We start from the raw sequence: 20753 nt of genomic DNA, 5'->3' as shown, positions 1-20753 counted from the left end.
AATGTGATGTACATTTGCTACAAGTGAGCAAAGACCTAATTTATTGCTTTAGTCACCTTAATCTGTTTCCTTGGTAATTCTCAGTGATTTTTATAGTCACCAGTGTATTTACTTACATTGCCACTTTGTACTAGAAGCTTGTGTTTAATGTGCTTTCGGTGAGAGTCTGAAATAACTTAAGCTTTTAAAATTTGATTTCCCAGTCTATTCCTTGACGTCAGCATGCCAAAAAATACAAAAATCCCCTAATCTTTGAGGCAGGTTTTATTTAACTTTTACAGTAGGGTGGCTCTGGAAATATGTGGAACTTAATGGAGTAAGAAAACAAATTAACCCTGCCTGTTGTATAGTGTGGATCCTTTCCTATCAATCCTCTGTCCAACCAGGCAGTAACATTCTGGACTGCATGAATTTCCCAGGTCCTTGCAGGTCGCTTGGGCAGCAACCTCATCTTCTCACTCTATGCTCCCTGCTGCAGGCAAGTCCTGTTCCCATCTCAGTTCTCTAATCCATCTTCATAGTCATGCTGTAGGCACTTTGCTTCCTGTACCACACTCCTTGACTGCACTGTGCTGCCAAACATATATTACAACTGATTGCTTGATTGCTCTCAGGAGATGAAAGGTGAGGTGCATTTTTTACTCCTCCTTCTTTACTGGGTTCCTTAGCCTGATGTGTGCAGCAATGAGGATGGGTAAGGTAGCTGTCCTTCCTTTATGCTACTCAGCTATTCTTTTCTGAATAAAGCTGGCATTTCCCAGACTGAACATAAAAAACCCCATAATTTTGCATTTCACTTTGTCCAAAGATAACATGTTAACTCTATCGTGGTTCAAGTTCATAACTTTGTATATGGTTTGCATGGAGTAGCAAGGGAAGGAATAAAGTGAGTCAAAATACAAACACAGTTAACATGTTCTGGCTGTGAACTGTGATGATTCCAAATAACAAACAGAGGAACAACCAGCATGCTAGGGATCAGCAACTTCAGTTTTTCAAAATTAATGGGCAGTTTCCTAGTTCCAAAGAAGTGGGGCTTTCTAGGCCAGCTTTGAGAGGATGCTCTCAAACTGAAGTGCCCTGCAAGTTGCATGTTTCACTGCAGGTGAGCATGTGGTGGAACTGCATGATAAAAGGTATCACTAAAGTGTTGTGATGAGGGAAAATAGTTCATTAAACCTTATAATGAATAAGGTTAAAGCTTGTAAAATTAGCCATCTAAAATCCATGTTGGGGTTTACACAATATGTTGAGAGATTCTAAGGGGAAAATGTTAGTGTAATTCACAGGCAGAAAAAGCAAAGGTATCTTGAATGACTTGAGAAAAAAGAAAACTGGAACGGACATTGTGGTTACCTATAGCAATTTTACGTATGAAACCTGCCATTCTAGAATGATTACATTTGGCAGACTAACAGGAATCCTGTCTGCCTCTTAGGCACATATTTCTGGTGGTTAAGACAATGTTGTGAACAGCTAACAGCTGTGCTACAGCTAACCAGAGTTACAAATTTCCTTTTAAACAAGTTTTTGCTTAACTTCTTTAATTCTGATCTGTTTGGGAGGTGGGTGAATTTTGTGTAAAAACTGCAAATCACAGCTGGATAAAGGATAAACACATACATCATTTGCAGCTCTTTTTTACTTAGAGACTTGGGTATAACATACAGTGATGTATAGTGAATAGGAATTGAACACTTGGTTAGATTTTTTGACATAAGGTTATGCTTTTCTAGCTTCATTTAGTCAAGCGACTGGAAGAAATAATTAAAGCGATGGAAGGAATTTGAGTAATGTAGGTTGAAGTTAACCCTTTCTCTGAAATGGTCCCTGTAACTTGCTGGGTGTATGGTGCTTGTGCCACTAAAGTAGTATTAATTTACATAAGAATGAGAAACATAAATATTGGTGATAACTCTTTCTAAAGGAAAAGCATTGCATATCTCCATAGTTTTTCCATCATCATAGAGATTAAAGAGCTTCCTTTTATTGTAGTTATAAATTTCCATACTTAGGAACCCTTAGGTTGTTTATTGGGAGATTCTTTTGAAAACCGTACTACAAGTTTAGATTTGAAATTAAAAATGCAGATTTAGATTGTCATTTAGTGGCAAGACATCAACGTGTACTTGAGGAATTGAATAAGACATAATGAAGAAATAATGTTTGGGTTTTTTTTTTGGTAGATTGTTTTTCTCTGTAGATTCAAATAATTACTTTGCCTGATTTTCTTTTAGCACACAAATTTAATACAGCAAATAATTATTTAATCCTAGCTTTCTTGTTATATTACAACCAACAGCATGAGGTAACTAGTCCAATCTGACCATGTTGGTGGTGATCAGTCAAGTTACATGTTTTTTTTAATTCCTAAATGTACTGGCAGGAAGAGCTGCCATATGAATGATACCCTTTTCTGTATGGACAGACAAGGTCCAGAAAGCTATTCTCATTTTTGAGACCATTATGGACTGAGTTACTTAGATACAGCCTCATGACCCATCAAGGAAATGGTGAAGGAGGGTGCAAAGACTTGACTGCGGAGTGTCAGGTATTCACCAGAGACAGTGCAAAACTGGGCACAGGAATGGGTCTTCATAATTGCTTCTCCATGACATTGTGTGGGTTGGAAGTCAAAAGCTCATGTTGCTGCTTTCATACAGCCAAACCAGTGATGTCCTGAACTGCCTTAGTCCCTTGTCCACCACTTTCCAGTCTTTCATTTTGGAGATTACTTTTTACTGAGTTTTGCTCGCTGCAGTAATAGTATGATGTTATATGGTATGGAATATCCCTCTGGTCAGCTGACCTGGCTGTGTCCCTCCCAGCTCCTTGTGTACCCTCAGCCTACTTGGTGGGGTGGAGTGAGAAGCAGAAAAGGCCTTAGCTCTGTGTAAGCACTGCTCAGCACTGAGACATCTGTTATCAATACTGTTTCCAGGAGTCTAAAGTATAGCCCCATACTAGCTACTATGAATGAAAATAACTCTATCCCAGTCAAAACCAGTCAACTGTAGATAAGCTACTTCCCAAACTTGTAATTGGCAGTCAATTGGATTTCTGCAGTCATTTGTGATGGTTGTGGTAAAGCAAAAATACACAGAGGGACAAGAGCTAATGTTGCTGTGCTGAAAATGTCAGTCTCCCTAGAGAAGTGTTAGTGACCTGAGAAGGCTGCAAATGAAATGAAGGATGGATTTGGTAGTATGTGCTTTCAGAGGGAGTAACATAGGCAGAAGTGCTGTGTAAAGCTTTGCTGTAGCTTCGAGATGTAAGGTGAAATTTCATAGCCTGTTTAAGTTGAATTTAGCATAAAAACTGCTACCAGCAGAGGTTTTGTTGCAATGTGAAGTTATCCAAGCTTCAGAAGGTGGGGTCAGTCTCGTAGGTGCTGAGTTGATGCATTGACCATTCTGTTGAGCTGGTCTAATGGATTGCTGCTACTGAAATGGGAAAGGCTTTGTCACTTGTTTTGCTTTTTTCTTATCTAATATTTCTGGTTAATTTTTTTCTCTTACGCTCACTTTAGCTGGTCAGATCTTCTAATGAGTTGTTTTCATATGTGAGAATGATTTTTAAAAAAAACCTAGACAATCCACCAGACTATCTGACTGGCTTTTTCACTATTGTAGTGAATTACAGCTGTTACATTCATCTGATGAGGACTGATGTTACCGTAGTTAGTATAAGTGCCAGTGCTTAACCAGGAGTGAAGGGAAGGCAAACAGGGAGAGGAATAATGGCTCTTGTTAACATTGGAACCCTACTTTTTACGTGTGTGATTGGTACCTTGCGTGATTTACTGCAAGAAATGGGTCCCAATTCTGTAAAAGCTTCATTTGTACTGCTATATGCACCTGCTTCAAAGGGTGCTTCAGGTCCAGAGGCCCAGTGATGTGAGGTGGTGGCATTTATACTGGTGCTGGACTAGTTTCCTACAGAGCAGGCTGCTATGTTCATGCTGAGTGGTGCTTTCCTCTGTATCTTCTTCGGGTCCTGTGTAGTACCCCTGTGGCTCTAAGCCTCAGTGAATATCTCATGTGTGCCAAATGTCTGAACTAGAGAGAGCGGTGTTGTGCAAGAGTGGGGTTTTTATGAAAATGAGTGTTGTCATGTGGCCTGAGGTACACTGTGAGGAGATATGGAAGTGTGTGAAAGGTGTGCTCTTCCTTCTGGAGTACTGTGGTAGAACCAGCTTGGTGCAGTATCAGGTCTTGTTTAGTATGACTTTTGGGGAGTGTTCTCTGGAGCTTTTTTTTTTAAGGAAGGTTGGACTGCTCTCTGAAGAATGTGGGAGTAAATGAATATCTGTACAAAGCAGATGACCGGGAAATCAAGATCCAGGCATGAATTACCTGAAATTACAGGCCTACCTAAAGAGAAGTAATGGTCCTGTTCGCTTCAGCTTTATTTGGTTCATCAGGTCAAGGGAGGTGATTTTGCACTTCTACTTTACTTCAGTGAGACCCCACCTGGAGTACTGTGTCCAGCTCTGGAGTCCTCAGAACAGGAAAAACATGGATCTATTGGAGCAGGTCAAGAGGAGGGTCACAAAAATGATCAGAGGGCTGGAACACCTTTCCTATGAGGCCAGGCTGAGAGAGTTGGGGCTGTTCAGCCTGGAGAAAAAAGTCTCCTGGGAGAGCTTATAGCAGCTTTTCAGTACCTGAAGGGGATTTCTGAGAAAGACGAGGACAGAATTCTTAGTAGGACATGTTGAGAAAGGACAAGAGGTAATGGTTTTAAACTAAAAAAAGGGTAGATTTAGATTCAGACTAGGTGTAAGGTAGAAATTTTTTACAGTGAGGGTGGTGAAACACTGGAACAGGTTGTCCAGAGAGGTGGTGGATTTTCCATCCCTGGAAACATTCAAGTTGTGATTGGACGGGGCTGTGACCAACCTGATCTACTTGAAGAGTCCCTCCCTGCTCACTGGAGGGGGGTCGGCTTAGATTGTCTTTTAAAGGTGCCTCCTAACTCAAACAATTACGTGATTCTGTGATTTAAATAGTAGTTTTCCTGAATCATGGACCATAGGGTCATAAACAATATTTTTTAACTCAGTAGAGTGTATTGTAGTTGCTTTCTTTACCTTTGTGGCAGCATCCCACTTAATTTTTGCTTTTGCAGAGAACTTTACCTCTGTTTCAGATGAGCTTGTAGTCTTAAGATTAAAAAACAGAATCAAAAGTAATTTAGCTTTAAGTATTTTAACTTCTTTTTGGTTTTGCTTATTTTAGGTACATGCAGAGTTTCCTTGAGCTTTTAGAATACGAAAATAAAAGTCCTGAGGATCCTCACGTTCTGGATGAGTGAGTAATCTGTTTTCTTGTGACATTTCATTTTAAGATAATCGGTCTACAACAAGTGGTTTTGTGCTATAGGACAACAGTGATCTTATTTGTAATGTAGAATTTATGCAGCAAAGGCCTAAACTTAATTCTGGAGCAGAATACAGCAATGGAAGTGCTTTTCAACAGTTTAATTTGCATTTACACAGTCTATCATGAAATGCTTCTTCCAAGGCTGTATTAGGAAGACAACATGGACAATCTGATGACTAAAATGTTGTTTTAGTATAGGTTGAGCTTAGTTCTCAATTGTATACAATGTATAGTAATGCATTCAATGTGTCATTCATTGGTTTTGTCTAAAAGATTTGTTAATGGACTTCCAATTATTGCTGCTGACCTACCTCATTGAATAATTTACATTTTGAGAAGAAGGGAATGCTTAGCCCATTTTCTTTACCAACAAAATCATAATAAAACTGTCATTAGAATGTTTCCTAAAAACTCAACATGTATGTAAGAACAGTGCAGCATATGCATATGAAGCTTGAAACAACAACAAAAAAGAGACTTAAAACTAAATAAAAAACCCAAACAGAGCTAAGGTCTGTTCTACCATGTAGCAGTCACCTTTGTTTCAGTACAGCGTTTCTTGCAGGTTTTTTGTTCCTTTGACTAGTTTCCTTAGGGTAACTCGTTTTTCAAACTTGAATTTCTTTTTAAGCTCTGGAAATCTTGCCTGATCAAGCAGTGTTTTATAGGAAGTGTTTCATAAAACATCTTGCAGTCCAACAAACTCTGTTTGTGCAAGATGTGGCCCGTGCTGTGCAAAAATGGTGTTGTCTTTATCTGGTTTCAGATACGTTAACTGCTGTGTTACGTTAGGGTAAGTTTGTGTTTTATTAGGTATTACATTTTAGATGTTATGCTTTTTTCATTGTGGGCATGTTGTGTGAATTCTTTAAACTTTATTTTTTAAGTATTAAGCAATGCATGGAAGAGAAACACAAGTGCACGAGTATGAAATTCCCCATGTGTCAGAACTGTAGAAGGATCTGGAAGGATTACAGACTGAGTGAATTGTACTGCTGAGCAAGAGGAAAGTAACTCTTTTCTCAGTTTGAGTCCTAAGCTGGAATACTGTCTTCAGTTCTGAGTGCTATTTATTAAGAAATTAAGAAACACATGGACAATATTATTGTGAAAGGAAGGGAAAATAGAGGCTTGGAGAGCTCCACCTCTGAATAATGTTGAAGGCATTTGTTTAGACTGGCAAAAAAGAGATTGAAGTATGAGACTGAAAGTCTGAGCATGCAAAAAGAAAATAAAATTCACTGTAATAAAGGATGATTGGTTGCTCTAGGTGGAGAACTAAAAAATGACTGATTTTTTTTTTTTAAGTTTAGAAAAAAAAAACCAAAACCATTTCAGAAGACTGTAGAGCACCCCATTTTAGAAGCTTTCAAAAATAGATTTCACCTTTCAGTGGTGTTCTAGGCATGCTTATTCTGGAGTGGATAAATTAGGCAAACTTTTCAGCTACCTCTAGTTGTTACATTTTGTGGTTCTGTATTTACAACCCATTCACTGATAGAATAAATTCTGGTTTTGACCAGTTTAAGATGAATGTTCCTACTTCTTGATTTGGAAGAACAGCTTGAGTTACCAAACTTGGGTGTCTGTTGCATTTTGAGATGGTATAAGCTGTTGCAGACAGGCAGTCAAGCTTGGCAAATGTAACACACGTCCTATTAAGCCTATGAACTCCTGCATGTGCAGGTGGAGGCAAGCTGGTTATGTTCCTTCTGGTACCATCTTAGGTGTGCTGTAATTAGGTAACTGAATTTCAGCTTTTTATGGACTTCAGAAGTTCAATATAGATCAAGATATATATATATATATATTTTATATGGTTGAACAGTCGTCTTGGAGGTTTTTTTGTGGAATCTGTTCATAAGTATCAGGTGAGTTGTCTGATTCTGCTATACGGATAGCAGGCATTCTTAGGTTGTTTCATGCAGCTGGAAGTATTATTTTAGATGCTCATATTAGTATTATATACCAAAATTTATACAGTATTATTGTTAAAATTTTTCAAATCTTGCAAGGATTGTCCTATATGTAATTAGGTACATATAATAAAGATGTTGAGAATTTTCTGCTAACTACTGAAGTCTGGGCTAGGCACTTTGGCAGAAGGAGTCATCTACTGAGTTTGGCCTGTGAGGAGACATGAAAGATGTATTATCTGATTAAAAATCAAATTTGTTCTTTTTGACAGTATTGGATAGGCTACCTAAGATTAAAAACTCAGAATGACTTGACTGTTCTTTGCATGTCATCTATTCCTAACTATCTGAAATAACATCATTTAACTGGATATTGAACTATAATTAGCAATTATTTTAATAGTCCTGGCACACTGTGTCTTTCAAAATACTCTTAATTACATCCACTTTTATCTTGTCATTACCCACAGATAAACCTAGCAAATTTCTGAACTCCTTTACCAGAAATCCATGTTGTTGTTGTTGTCTAGCCTTATTGTGAGAGAAGAAATACCAGGAACTCAGAGTTAATCAGCTCCTTTTCGGTGGAAAAAAAAAAAAAAGCACATACCTGAGTTGATTTATGTTTACCATAACACTATTCTTTTTGTAATAGCATGTATCATTTAATAGAGAATTTGATCTATTAACTGGGACTTGGTAGGTAGTATCCTTAGTGATTCTTAAATAGGAATAGTCTTTGTACAGCCAGATTGGTTTGTTTAGAGGATATGTGCAAGTTCACTCTTAAGGTATGCTTGGTCCTTTGAACTAAAATTTTTCCTGTGGTAGCAGATGCACTGTTTCTCCAAGTGCATGGCAAACAGTAACTGCAGTGGTAGTGGAGCAAGGGTTGGACTTGATGATCTCTGAGGTCCCTTCCAACCCAGCCAATTCTATGATTCTGTGATATGAGAAAGGGTTGGAGCATTCTTCATCTCCTGGTTCCTTTCATCCTTTGGTCAACATAATGCCCATCCTTGATGGTGCCCTGAGTGGTATCAGATGACATTCAGATTTCATGATGGCTCCCATCTCCTGCCTTTATCTTAATTAGTACCACAAAATGTAAGATTTGGCTGGATAAAACAGCTTCTGCTCCATTACCACTCCAGCAGCTTTTGTTTGGAGCTGAATGTGGAGTCTGCCTCAAGCCCTCAGAAAACCATGAAGACCAGCAGATTTTAGAAATTGAATCAGTGCCTTGTTTTTTTATCAGCTCAGGTGTACTTTTATTTCTTTTTTGGCTAATCAAGGTAGCAGCACAAGGCAGATGGGGGAGCTAAAATAATTTTACTTATTAGGGGAAAAACCTTTAAAATCCTTAAAGGGTTTTTTTTTTTTCTCTCACCATTTCTGTGATGAAAAGGTTCCAAGGGGTTTGAAGCTTCATTACATTCTGTTGGTTAGCAGACCTTACTAAGAATTACTACAGTGTTGCTGGATTAATGTTGCTGTCAGTAGTGTGGGCATACACCAAAAGATCAGGTTAGTTTTGTGTTTTTGATAACACAAATGCCTTTCTTCAAGCTGCAGAGATAGAAGTATTTCCAGTTTTGTCGAAACAGTGTGATTTTAGGAGTGTTAAGATAAGGCGTCCATGCTTGGTAGAGGGTGTAAGCTGGCAGAAGTGTTGGAAACTTCCCATGGTGCCAACATGCATCTGGATAAACACACAGAGGCTGAAGTCATTTATCAAAAATTTAGGGGTTTGTAACATGTGCTGTTTACATGTACTTTTAAACAACACTTGCTCCCACTCTTTGTACTTGTGAGTTTCTTTGCTAATTTTTCTCTTTGTGGCACTCTCGTGAGATGGTGTGTTGAGGGAAATGAGAGCAACTGAGGTAGTAAGCTGACAGTATGTCCAGAGATACCACACACAGGAGAAACTCAGTAAACAATAATTTCTCATCTGTCAAACTAACTGCCTTATTTAGTAATTCTGGTTTTGAAAACACAGTACATTTAATTTTGAAGAAACAGTCATTGCTAAATAAAATGTTCAGAGCTCTGAAGTATTCCCCCACTCCTACCCCCCACTAATCCCATGGGCATTTAAAAAATTCCTTGATATGGTCTCCCATAGTTTGAGCACAATAAAACCATCAATTAAAGCATTATGTCTTTCAGGGATGTGTCTGTGTGTGAGAGTGGGATGGGGTAAGGAGTTGAGTAGTAAGGTTAAGGAATTGTGTTTTGATTTTTGCCCTGATGCTTTGAAAGGTGCCTGTATACTTCACTGTTTGGTCCTTTAAAAGCATCTGCTTGATGGAAGCACTTGAGTAACTTGGTTACCTTAAAAGATGGAACAGGGGGTTTGTCCCATCACTGGAGTAATGAAGAATTCCTTTGTGTGTTTTGGCACACTAAGCTTCAGTTAGGATTTGCTTGTCTATAGCAGGTAAGTCTCCCAGCCACCTTGGCTGTCCTGGGCATACTCTGTGCATTTAAGCACTTTGGTGTAGTGGGCTGTCAGTAAAGAGTTTGCCCTCTTGGCACATGTAGGCAGCGTGTTGTATTTGTATTGTGGATAACAGATACTTAAAAACAAATACCAAAGCTGTCAGCAAATAGCAGTTAGTAGAGAGTGTTGAAAATTGTCTTTGAAATGTGTTGCTTTTCAGCTGTTTTTAGCCAGTGTCTTGTTGCTCTGAAACAAAGAAGCAGCGTGAGTACAGCCACCCTAGTCTTGTCTGGAAGACTAACATTGAATCTCAGTGGTTACAGATTACATAGAATCAAGAGTTAATAAACATAAAGAGTCTACAGACCTTCTAAGCATTGAATTATCTTTCCTGTCTAGCAGGAAATCAGCAAGATCATTAAGTACTAGAACAGTAATTCTGTACTGTGATAGCATTTAGAGGGGGGAATTACACAGTTAAAACTTCACCTTTTCTGTGCAACAAAATAGTGTTGAAAGGCACTGAACTATTTGTTAACACACAGGCAAAAACTGGTGGTGAGAGTGGTGAAAAAAATGGTAAAAATCAACCCTACGTTCCTGTAGACCTGGCTGTGTAGAGAGGGAGAAGTAATTCCAAAAATCACTCATACTTGATAATACTGGTGTGGTACCTATCAAATGGTTGTCTTGGCTAAGTTGTTATGAAAAAGAAGCATCTGCTTTCAATGTGGTGACTAATTGGTATTCTTTGCCAGTTTTGGTGCTCTTAATGTTCTTACCCTGCTTATGTCAGAGGGATTGAACTAGATGACCTTTAAAGATCCCTACTAACCTGAACAATTCTATGATTCCTTCCTTAGCTGGTGTATATTGTACTTTTGATAAAAGTTAATACGTTTATTTTCAAGTGGTCCTTGTATTGAGTATTTTTTGCTGTTCATGTTAGGTTTTGTTTGTTTGTTTGAAGGATCTTCAGAACCGCAGATGTAGGTGTAGCTGAATGTGTATCCCAGCTGTGCTTTCTTTTTTAAAGGAAGATCACGTAATCACTGTGGTTTTAATATTAATTCAAAGAGAGTATCAGAGTTAAGTAGGACAGGTTTTCCATGTCTAGGCTTTAGAGAGTTATTAAAAATTAGTATTTCAATTATTTGAGCTTGCATGGGGGGGGAAAGGATGAGCAGTTCGAAGATCACAGGTGTTGAGGTGCTTGAGAAACAAAAAAACCTTCGAGCCGTTTCAAAGTAAGGGCTTGTTAACAGGTGCTTGTTAAAAGCAATGGAAGTGATGTCCTAAAATGACTCGAGCTACCGAAGAGCCCTTCAGAGAAGCATTGTATGCGCTCTGCCATCCAGCGGTGTAAAAGGAAACTGAACAGAAGCCACACTGATAGTAAATATGTATCCTGATACTAAAGTGTACCAGAATCGATGCAAAGTAAAGGAAATACATTCAGAAGTTACATTACACGGACTGAGGTGGTGGAAAGAAAGTCTGAAGTGTAAAACTTCACTGACTGTGAAGGGCAGTGAGGTTTTTTATTCTGACTTTCCAGTCTCCCAGCTACTCTTAGTTGCAGGGACTGAGAGTTCCCATGGTGGATATGGTAGCAATACAAGAAAATCTTTGTTCTTCATTAAAGAAAAAGACATATTAATTTAAAGGAGCATTCTGGGAGGAGTAATTTAATTTGAGGCCCTATGTATTTCACAGATCTCGTGAGTGAGAGGTACCTGAAAGGAGGGTATAGCTAGGGGGGGTTTGGTCTCTCTCCCAGGTAGCTACCAGTAAGACAAGAGGGCATGGTCTTAAGCTCTGCCGGGAGGAGGTTTAGGTTAGATATTAGGAAGAAATTATTTACAGAGAGGGTGATCAGGCATTGGAATGGGCTGCCCAGGGTGGATTCTCTGTCCCTGGAGGTTTCAAAAAGAGACTGATGTGGCACTCAGTGCCATGGTCTGGTAACCACAGTGGTCATGGATCAAGGATTGGACTTGATGATCTCAGAGGTCCTTTCCAACCCAGAAGATTCTGTGATTCTGTGACCAAATGCTTTGCTTTAAATAGCTTTGTTTAGCTACTGCTACATTTTTACCTTGTTCCTCTAGTATTTTTTTGTTGTTAATTGGGAGAGATAGTGAATAGATAAAATGGTTGTGCTATGGGGAGTTGAACACAGAAGCAAGAGACTCACTTTAATTATACTTCTAACCATTTGTTTCTAATTTTGTCTCCTATAGCTTTTTAGATGTTTTAATTAAAGTCAGGAACAGACACAACGATGTGGTTCCAACCATGGCCCAAGGGGTGATTGAATACAAGGAAAAATATGGCTTTGATCCATTTGTTAGCAGTAACATCCAGTATTTTCTAGATAGATTCTACACCAACCGCATCTCTTTCCGTATGCTTATTAACCAACACAGTAAGTAATTGCTTTTTTCATCTTTGGTAACTCATTAGTTGTTGCAAATCTGAAACCATAGCTTTGTTTTGGGTTTGGTGTTTTTCTGGTTCCCCCCATTCCCCTCAGAATAATGACTAATTCTTAATATACCGGGCTAATTATAGTAAAATGTATACTGGCAACCGCTTAATTTGGTATTTCACGGTTACAGAAATTAATCCAAAACACCAGTATGCTTTCTTCTAGTATTATCAGGCTTTGTCAGCATGGCTGTCATTTTCTAAAGTCTTGTTGGCAGAGGTAGCTTGCACAGTGGTAGATGAAGTATTTTTAGATAGTAGTAGAGTTGCTGTAGCTTTCTGCTCACAAATTTCTCAGTATAGTTTCTAGAGCTGACATATATTTCATACTTAAATGCAAGGATGCCATAAATTTTGAATGGGTTATTTTTGTTGTTTTTTTCAGAAAGCTATCTAGACTTTCTTGCCTTCTAAAGAGGTTGAGTATTTCTACTTAAGTTTAAAGTTATATCCCTTGTCTCCCCCTACTTCCTATTCACCATTAATGAATAAGTACTAGAATTAGTCATCCTTTGTTGTTAGGTTCTGTTTCATTTGTTACTAATAAATGTACTTTTAAATATTTGTATTCCAGAGTGAAAGGAGTTACAGCTCCTATTAACCAGTATGTGCAGCCATACAGAAAGTGGTCTGTATGAAGTTAAGGAAAATGTTGTGATCCCTTTTAGTGTATCTGGTATCTTTTAGCTCTAGAGCTTTGTTCTCTACCCAGTATTCTGCTTTCATGAGCTCTTAGAAATTGTGGTATGCTACAGATAGTGTGGATACTAGAGTACTGTAGCTTAAGGTATTTTACTGCAGTTTGTGTCTTACCTTTTCAGTAACCTTTTCTCGTGATTAGCAAATGCCTTGCTGTGTACGTACAAAAAAATTCATGTGGCAATAGCACAAAAATGAGATATATAGGCAGCTTATTCTTTACTTGGACCTGGACAAATAAGACATAAAACCAAGTTAAGTTAAAGGCTCTTATTGAAGAGTTTTATCAATAGGTAAAAACATTGTAGTAATAAAATTATTGGGCTAATATTTGAACTAGTTCTAAAATATTAAACTTATAATTGAACCTAAATGACCCATGGACACTCTTATTTAACTGATGGGAATTTAAAGCAACTTAGATGCTTGAAGTTCAATTAACCTTGTACAATTCCTCTTAGCGATGTTAATGATCTGTCTGTCATGGCAACTATTAATCTTGAACCACTGATGAAAAAGACAATTGGAAAGCAGAATGCAGAAACAGGTTTTTATGTAGTTTGCATTTGTTTCATATGTTATTGACAGACTTTCTTACAGTGCAGTGTGCCAGTTTTTCAACTCGCCGTGACTGGACTGGGAAAAGCTTTCAGACCTTGTCTTTTGCTCACCTCCTACTACATCTGTTTCATATCAAAGCTCACTAACTTGCTACATTAGCAGAAAATCACTTCTGCAAAAGAAGTGTAAAACCTTTTTACTTCTTTGAGAGCTCATTGATGGATCTGGTTGAATGCCAGACCCTTGTGCAGAGGAGGGAACGGGGAGCAACTGCTTAGAGTCAGGGGTAAAGTTGAGTGAGACTTCTGTGCCAACTGTGAAATTGCAGCTTAGCTCAGTGTAAAAGGCTTTTAATAATGTCTTAGAGTTCCTTAGTCCTTTTTTGTTGTAACATTTTCATTGCTGTGAGTGCTTCTGTTCTGACATAATGGTATGTATGAGGCATTTTACATTTTGGCTTTATCTAATTTTTGATAATCCATTTGAAAATGTCAGTTTTCACCTTAATCCTCCCATACCACTATTTCTGTGTTAACTAGCCTTAGCTACTAAAAAGGAAAAAAAAAAGTATCTTTCCACAAAACGATGTGCTGTCAAATACATTTCAGATACTATCATATTTAAGCTTTCTGGGATGCCTCAAGTGTAATAGGCAATTTACTGCCATTTGCTTTTTCTTTTAGCACTCCTTTTTGGTGGAGATATTAATCCTGCTCATCCCAAGCACATTGGAAGCATTGATCCTAATTGTAATGTGGCAGAGGTGGTCAAAGGTAAGATGAAGATAATATTATTGTTGATTTAAGCACATACACCCCCGACTTAAACTATGCATTAACATTATTGATATATAAAAGACTGGTGATTTGAATTCTTTTAATTAAAAAAAAAAAAAAGTTCTGCAGTTGCTTACAATAAAGCCATAGGTTTACTGAGAATTTCTAATGTTTCCATGAGAATGGAGAAACCTTTGGTATGTTAACAGAACTAAGAAAACTAAGAATTTAAAAATAACCTGTCCTTTATATAAATCAGATTAAATATGTAGGTGTTTTGATAAAATTTAGATGTTTTCTTCCCCCAAATTGTTAGAAATGGATTCTTTATGTACTGTTTTTTTTCTCTGCTTACTAAAGAAAAATGAGAGTAAGTGAAATTTTCCAATTTGATTAATTAGGCCTTTGAGTTAAATGCCCTTAGGTGTACAGATATCCCAGTGAAACTCCCCATTGCTATGTGCATCTGAATGTATCACAGACATTTCTCCCTTATACAGAAGACTATGATGGTTGCACCTGAATGATCTGGCATTTCCATTAGAACTCCTGCTTGCTTAATGTTGTTCATATACTTTCAGAATGTTGTTAAGTAGGCATGAGGCAATGCTGTCTGCTTCAAGAACTTGTTTATTGAAGGTTCAGACTCTGGGTGTATCTGTTTACAAATACAGGTCTTGCTGTAGGAGTGAATTCCACCCTCTCTCCCTCACTGCTGTTTGTGCAGCTGCAAGAGGAGAAGAATGTTTCTCCCCTTTACTTTCAGACTCTGGTGAAGAGGGAGACCTTTCATATGTCACACTTCGCCTTGCACGATAGCTTGCTTTGTAATGTAGATACTTTTTACTTTTATGAAGGTTTCTTTTTGGCTTCTAGCTCCTTTTGGCTCCAAGGTGACCTTTTTTCAGCAATTTTCTTTTGGCTGATGTTACTTCACTTTGACCTCAGCATCTCATGTTTTATAGTTATCATTTATTTACAAATTGCTTCGAAGAGCAGTGTTTGAATCTATACTGATCATCAAATTCATAGTTGCTGCCTTTGACAGAGCAGAGCATAGTGTGAGAAGGTGCTCAGTCCAGTCAGTACCTAAACCAGATCTTCCAGAGCTGAAGAAACCACTGATAAAATGTGGGCATCATAAACATCATTCAGTGTTGTTTTTTGAAGAAACAAATGTCCTTCAAGACAGAGCCTGTCTAGAGTCAGGGTGATAGAGGCCATTTCTTTGTAGAATGGTGAAGGGGTTAATTTACATACTGTATACTGTGCTAGCTCCCAAATGTTCTGAGCAATTTGTCAGGGTTAACATGTTGATTTTGGCACTTAGGTGGCAGCTACAAGCTCTATGTGCCCTTCAGACATTGGGCTGTTATTTTATTTTAAATATTTGTTATTTTATTTTAAGAGCCATCTCTTATTTCAAGCAGCTCCACCAAGTGTTGTGTCTGTAGCTGCCTGAGGTAGATCTCTTATCTCTTGGACTATCCTACAATAAGCATTGGAGCTGACAGCAAATCCAGACTTGTTTTGGGAGCCAGAATTTTAGATGTACTGACAGATACTTCCCTTTTGCTGCTGCTTATAGTGCTTTGAGCTTTGCATTCTCTTGTACTCTGCCAAAGAGTTGGCTTTTAGAAGGTAAAAGTGTAAGGGTGCTGACATAGTTTTGCTCAGACCTGTATGTTCAATTGGATCATAAAGCAATGGTGCCTTCTTGTTCATGTCAAGGGTGTTAGGGTGCTTCTTGAAAATGGATGAGAATTGTACATTAAATTTAGGAAGTCTAAATGGATTTATTCAGAGCCTCTTAATTCTCTCAAGGCTTGCACAGTAGCTGTATCCGATCCACGTCTGTGTGTTGGGGCTTTGGGTTTATTACCACATAGTTACTGATTTGCTTTTCAGAGGCCTTGAAGTTTATCTGCATCGTAAGTATCCAACTCCTGGAGCCTGAATCCATACCTAGTTTTCACTTCTGTCATTGGAAACTCTTTGAAATGTGCTAACATATTCTTTTCTCCATGTAGATGGCCTTATGGTCACACTAGCTACATTGCTATCTTCAGCTTTTGATAAACGAGTCAAGACTGGGGCTGTGGTTCTTATGCCCCTTGTTTCTAAGGCACAGGATTACTCCCAAGACCATCAGAAATTCTGTGCTGCTTTTAGAATATCATGTAGATTTAGGTATACCTGCATAATTTTTGCCTGAATTATGCACATTGCAAGCTGAGGCTCCCTGTGCAGTTTAGAAATTAAGTGGGGTTTTATCTTTTTACTAGGGCACATTTTATTGTGTTAATGATGGAAGCCTTTTAGAAAGTCCTGGGAGCTGACCATCGTGACAAAGAAGATTCCTAATGGATACCTGATTTAGTGAGACATTCCCAGGACTTGATCAAGAACATTTCCAGTGTTGATAGTTCCATTTTACTAGACATCAGGCATTGGTGTCAGCCTTGTGTGATATGTCCAACCTTGCAGATGTCAGAACAACTGATAGTTGTGGGGTTTTTATTTTTGTTTGGTTGGTTTTGGGGTTTTTGTTTTTGTTTTCTAACAGATAACAGTGTTCATTATAGATTATTTTGGTAGACACCCTGAAAAAGGGAAGTGATAGATAACCATCTCTTTCTGGGGACTAGTGATTTTAATTTCTTTGTGTTTGTCACATAGCTCTGAGTCTGGGCACTGTTTTTGCTTTCTGGTGTCACTTTGGAAAGGATGAAGATACATGTGGGGTGAGGTCAAATGCAACTGTTATGGTATCTTAGCAAATTTCTGTTTGCAGAACTGCCTATCTGTTCATGTGCTTGCTCTTAGCCCACACTTACTACGAAGTCGCCCTCATTAAGGTAGTTTAAGCTATATAGTTAGACAATTTTGAGTTTGGTGTTTCTCTTTAAGCTAGCATTTGTGGCTTTTATCTAAAACATTTTTGCATAGAAGGTACCAGTGGATATTTAGAACCACTAAGAAATCTCTATCGCTCTCTCTCTCTCTCAAAAAAAAAAAAAAAAAAAAGCTTAAACTTTCCTGCTGCATTTTGACAGTGCACAAAGCCCAAGTTAGATTATGGTGGGAAAACTTTTTTTTTTAAATTCTCTCGGAAAGAATGAAGAGTCTTAAAAGATTCCAGCTTTCCCTGATCTTGAAAACCAACTATTTTAAACCATATCATGTTTGGAAAAACTGAGTTTGTGGTTGCAATGTCATCCTTTTTTTAGCTGAGAAAGAAAGAACAAGCACTAAACAAGACATCACAAATAAGTAGATATTATGGTCAGCCTAAAATTACACTCTTGTGGTTTTCAAGCCCTGAACTAAGATGAAAAATAGCTTGTCTCTGGTAATCTGCTTTTGTTTGTGGAGCTTTAAATAAAATTTGCCCTTTCTTGACAAATGGGCTGTATGCATACAGATAGAAAGACATTAGCATGAATATCTGCCATTAGCATGAATACAAGCCATGATTGTAAGCTAGTTACTAAACTGAGTGTTCTGCTTGTAATCATTCACTTAGAGAATGAACTTCGCTGTTGTCTCTAGATGATTTTGATAAGTCAATGTTCTCTTGTTTTATAGATGCTTATGAAACAGCTAAGATGTTATGTGAACAGTACTATACAGTGGCACCTGATCTGGAAGTTGAAGAATTCAATGGTAATTCTGAAATTAATTGAAATGGTATATGTAGGAACACAAATTTCTAATACCTGTTATTTTTTGTCTTGATAATTAATTTTAAGTTAAAATTTGAACTTTTCAGTCCTGTATGCAGAGTTAGTTTTCTTCTCCTAAGTGTCTATATGAGCACCTGAATTAAAGTTCATCATAATGACATTTTTGTTTACTTGTTGCTGAAAGCAGTGTTATTTGCTGAGTTCACTGTCACTTGACAGAAAATAAAGTGGTCAAGAATACTCATAGCCTGGATGGAAGAACACACTTGTCTTCTGAGTAATCTGAGCTGAAATGAGTTTCATTTTGAAGGATGATCCACTGTCACTCCCTTTACCAGTAGCAAGGTCTTCTGTGTAAGACAGGAAATTAGAAACCTTTCGTACGTAGTCTATGGTTCAAGTCCTGTTATGAACTTCTCTGATGAAATTTGCTTCAAGTTTATAGCAAAGGTGAGAATCGAATGCTACAAAACAGATCAGAGTCCTTTTCAGTGTATTGACTTATTTTTGTTCATAATTTCTGTTGACAAAAGAGATTATTCTTTTAAGTTAAAAGAAATCGTTGAGTGGTACTCTCACAAATTTTGGGCAGCTGTCAAAATGTAAGGCTAAGATGTTTCCCCACTTCAGAAAAATTGCAAAAGTCTCAAAAACAATTAACACTCAAAATTGAGAGTGCTAAGTGTATGGGAACATAGGTTCCTCAAAGTACTATTTAATATTGTAGAAATACTTCTCTACACAAGTGATATTGTCAACACTGACAAATTACTACCAACCAACCCCCTCTCCTGAAATCACAGGACCCAACTTTCTCCTCTCTGAGTGATTTTAGAGGTAGAAGTACTGAGTGCTACGTGAAAAGACACAACAGTAGAGAAAACAAGTTGCTGAATCTTATTTAAAAAAAAAAAAGAAATTTTTCTTTTAAAGTAGCTTGCTAGCAACGTGAGGAAAGCAACTTTGCAAATTACCTCACGAGAAGAGCCATAACATGTTTTCAACAGCTATGAATCTGTTTGCCTTGGCTTTGATGATACATCAGAGAATTTAAGTAAGAACTTAACTTTTCCGACAAAACTAACATGATAAATTATCAGGTTTCCTTGATACTGTGTAGAGCATTCTTGTGGTCCTGTTTTCCTAGGAGTTTTCAATACTGTGTCTCTTAAAGTAGTCAGTGGTATTGCTAGCAGCCGTCAGTGCCAAAAAGGAAGAAGTTGTCTCACTGATGTTCATAGTGCATGTTTGTATCTTCCTGCAATTTCTAAATCAGGCATTTAGAGACTTTTCTCCAATCTGAACCACTACTGAGAGTGACAAGCTGTGACTGTATTACTTAATGCCAGTAGGTATTTGAGTGTACAGGGATGACTGCATCTTCAGCATCAAAACTGACCTGGAATATATTAAATGCAGCTGTCTTGCTTCCTGCCAGAGCGGTTGTGCTAAGCCATAAACCTCTGCCAAAATAGCAGCATGACAGTGGACCAAAAATTCAGTTATGGTTTGGAATAAGAGAAGTATGATAGTGCTTGAAATCTGGTATACTTTGCAGTTTATGTTTTAAATGAGGAAAAATATGTAATTGCTTGTAGAATATTTAAACAGTGAATTTTTTTTATTTTAAGAGTCTTTCTTAAATAATGTGTGCCTTAAGAAAAAATGTTTCCCATTTAAGTGGGAAGATTCTCTTAGTATAAAACTGTACTTTGGTTAGTGAAATTTCTTACCTAACGTAATAGATTTCTTTGAAAATTATCGTTAAAATGTGTTATTTCAGGTGATAATAATTACTGATTTTTTGGTTTTACTTCATGGAACTAATCTTGTCCTTGGAAAATTAGAATATGCTTAAAAACTTGTCTTTGCCTACAATTCCATGTTATTCCAGTAAGTAGAAATGCTACAAAATACTGTTCAGAAAAAAATTGCTGCTTTTATTTATTTATTTATTTCTATTTTTATTTTTAGCTAAAGCTCCAGACAAGCCTATTCAAGTAGTCTATGTACCGTCTCATTTGTTTCATATGTTGTTTGAATTATTCAAGGTAGGTGCACTTGCTAATGTTTCGAAGGGAGTTGTGAATTTAGATTACTGTTGAAATAGAGGTTCTTTTTGGTTACAACTCTTAGGCTTAAGAAAGGAAAACTGAAATAACATTTATTCTTAAACAAATGAGGAGGGTTTGAAATTCTTGAAATCTAGGCTTACAGCTCCTCGTGCCTTTGTGTACTTAATTTTTTTCCCACTTATCCCTTTGTGCTTTTTCAGATGATTAAATTAAAACGCTTATGATAGTTTATTTTTGCACAGATGATATATTCATTACTTTTTAATTTTTATAAGCTTTGTTTTGTCTTTATCTTTTTTTAATAATTGGAACAAGAGTGATAGTGGAACATGTCAGAGCTCTTGTATGCTTTTGAGTAAGAGAAGTGGTCTCTAGGTGGTGCAATTGAACACTAGAAATTCAGAGGAAAAAATGCGTTTCGTGAGAGAGAAGCCTTAAATAATGGTATTTTGGATTTAGCTATTTTTTTCTGAGATTTGTCAAGTATGTTCACTTAAATGTTCCCCTGTTTTGCCATTTTTAACATCAGTTCTAAGGCAGAACAGGTGAGAATTTGTATATTACTACTGGGTATGTTTTGGTACAAGTCATGAATCAGTCTGAAAACAGAAAGTTGTAGTTATAATTACTGGTAATCTGTGATGGACTAGCAGTGGAATTCTGTTAATAGATATGGTAAAGTCAGATTGATAGATTTTCTGACCCAGGCTGAGAAAATCA

General features: G+C 37.4%; 1 protein-coding gene across 1 annotated transcript in view; it reads left to right on the top strand.

Moving 5' to 3' along the window:
- Nucleotides 1-20753, top strand: part of PDK3 (pyruvate dehydrogenase kinase 3) — a 51021-nt gene that overhangs the window by 19205 nt on the left and 11063 nt on the right. The window contains exons 3-7 of the mRNA XM_008506379.2: nucleotides 5241-5312; nucleotides 11990-12174; nucleotides 14180-14269; nucleotides 17861-17938; nucleotides 19933-20009. Coding sequence (XP_008504601.2) covers nucleotides 5241-5312; nucleotides 11990-12174; nucleotides 14180-14269; nucleotides 17861-17938; nucleotides 19933-20009 — 502 coding nt within the window. The remainder of the gene's footprint in view (nucleotides 1-5240; nucleotides 5313-11989; nucleotides 12175-14179; nucleotides 14270-17860; nucleotides 17939-19932; nucleotides 20010-20753) is intronic.

This window comes from Calypte anna, chromosome 1 (genome assembly GCF_003957555.1).
Source record: "Calypte anna isolate BGI_N300 chromosome 1, bCalAnn1_v1.p, whole genome shotgun sequence".
Lineage (NCBI taxonomy): Eukaryota > Metazoa > Chordata > Aves > Apodiformes > Trochilidae > Calypte > Calypte anna.
This window is presented reverse-complemented; position numbering and strand designations above follow the sequence as displayed.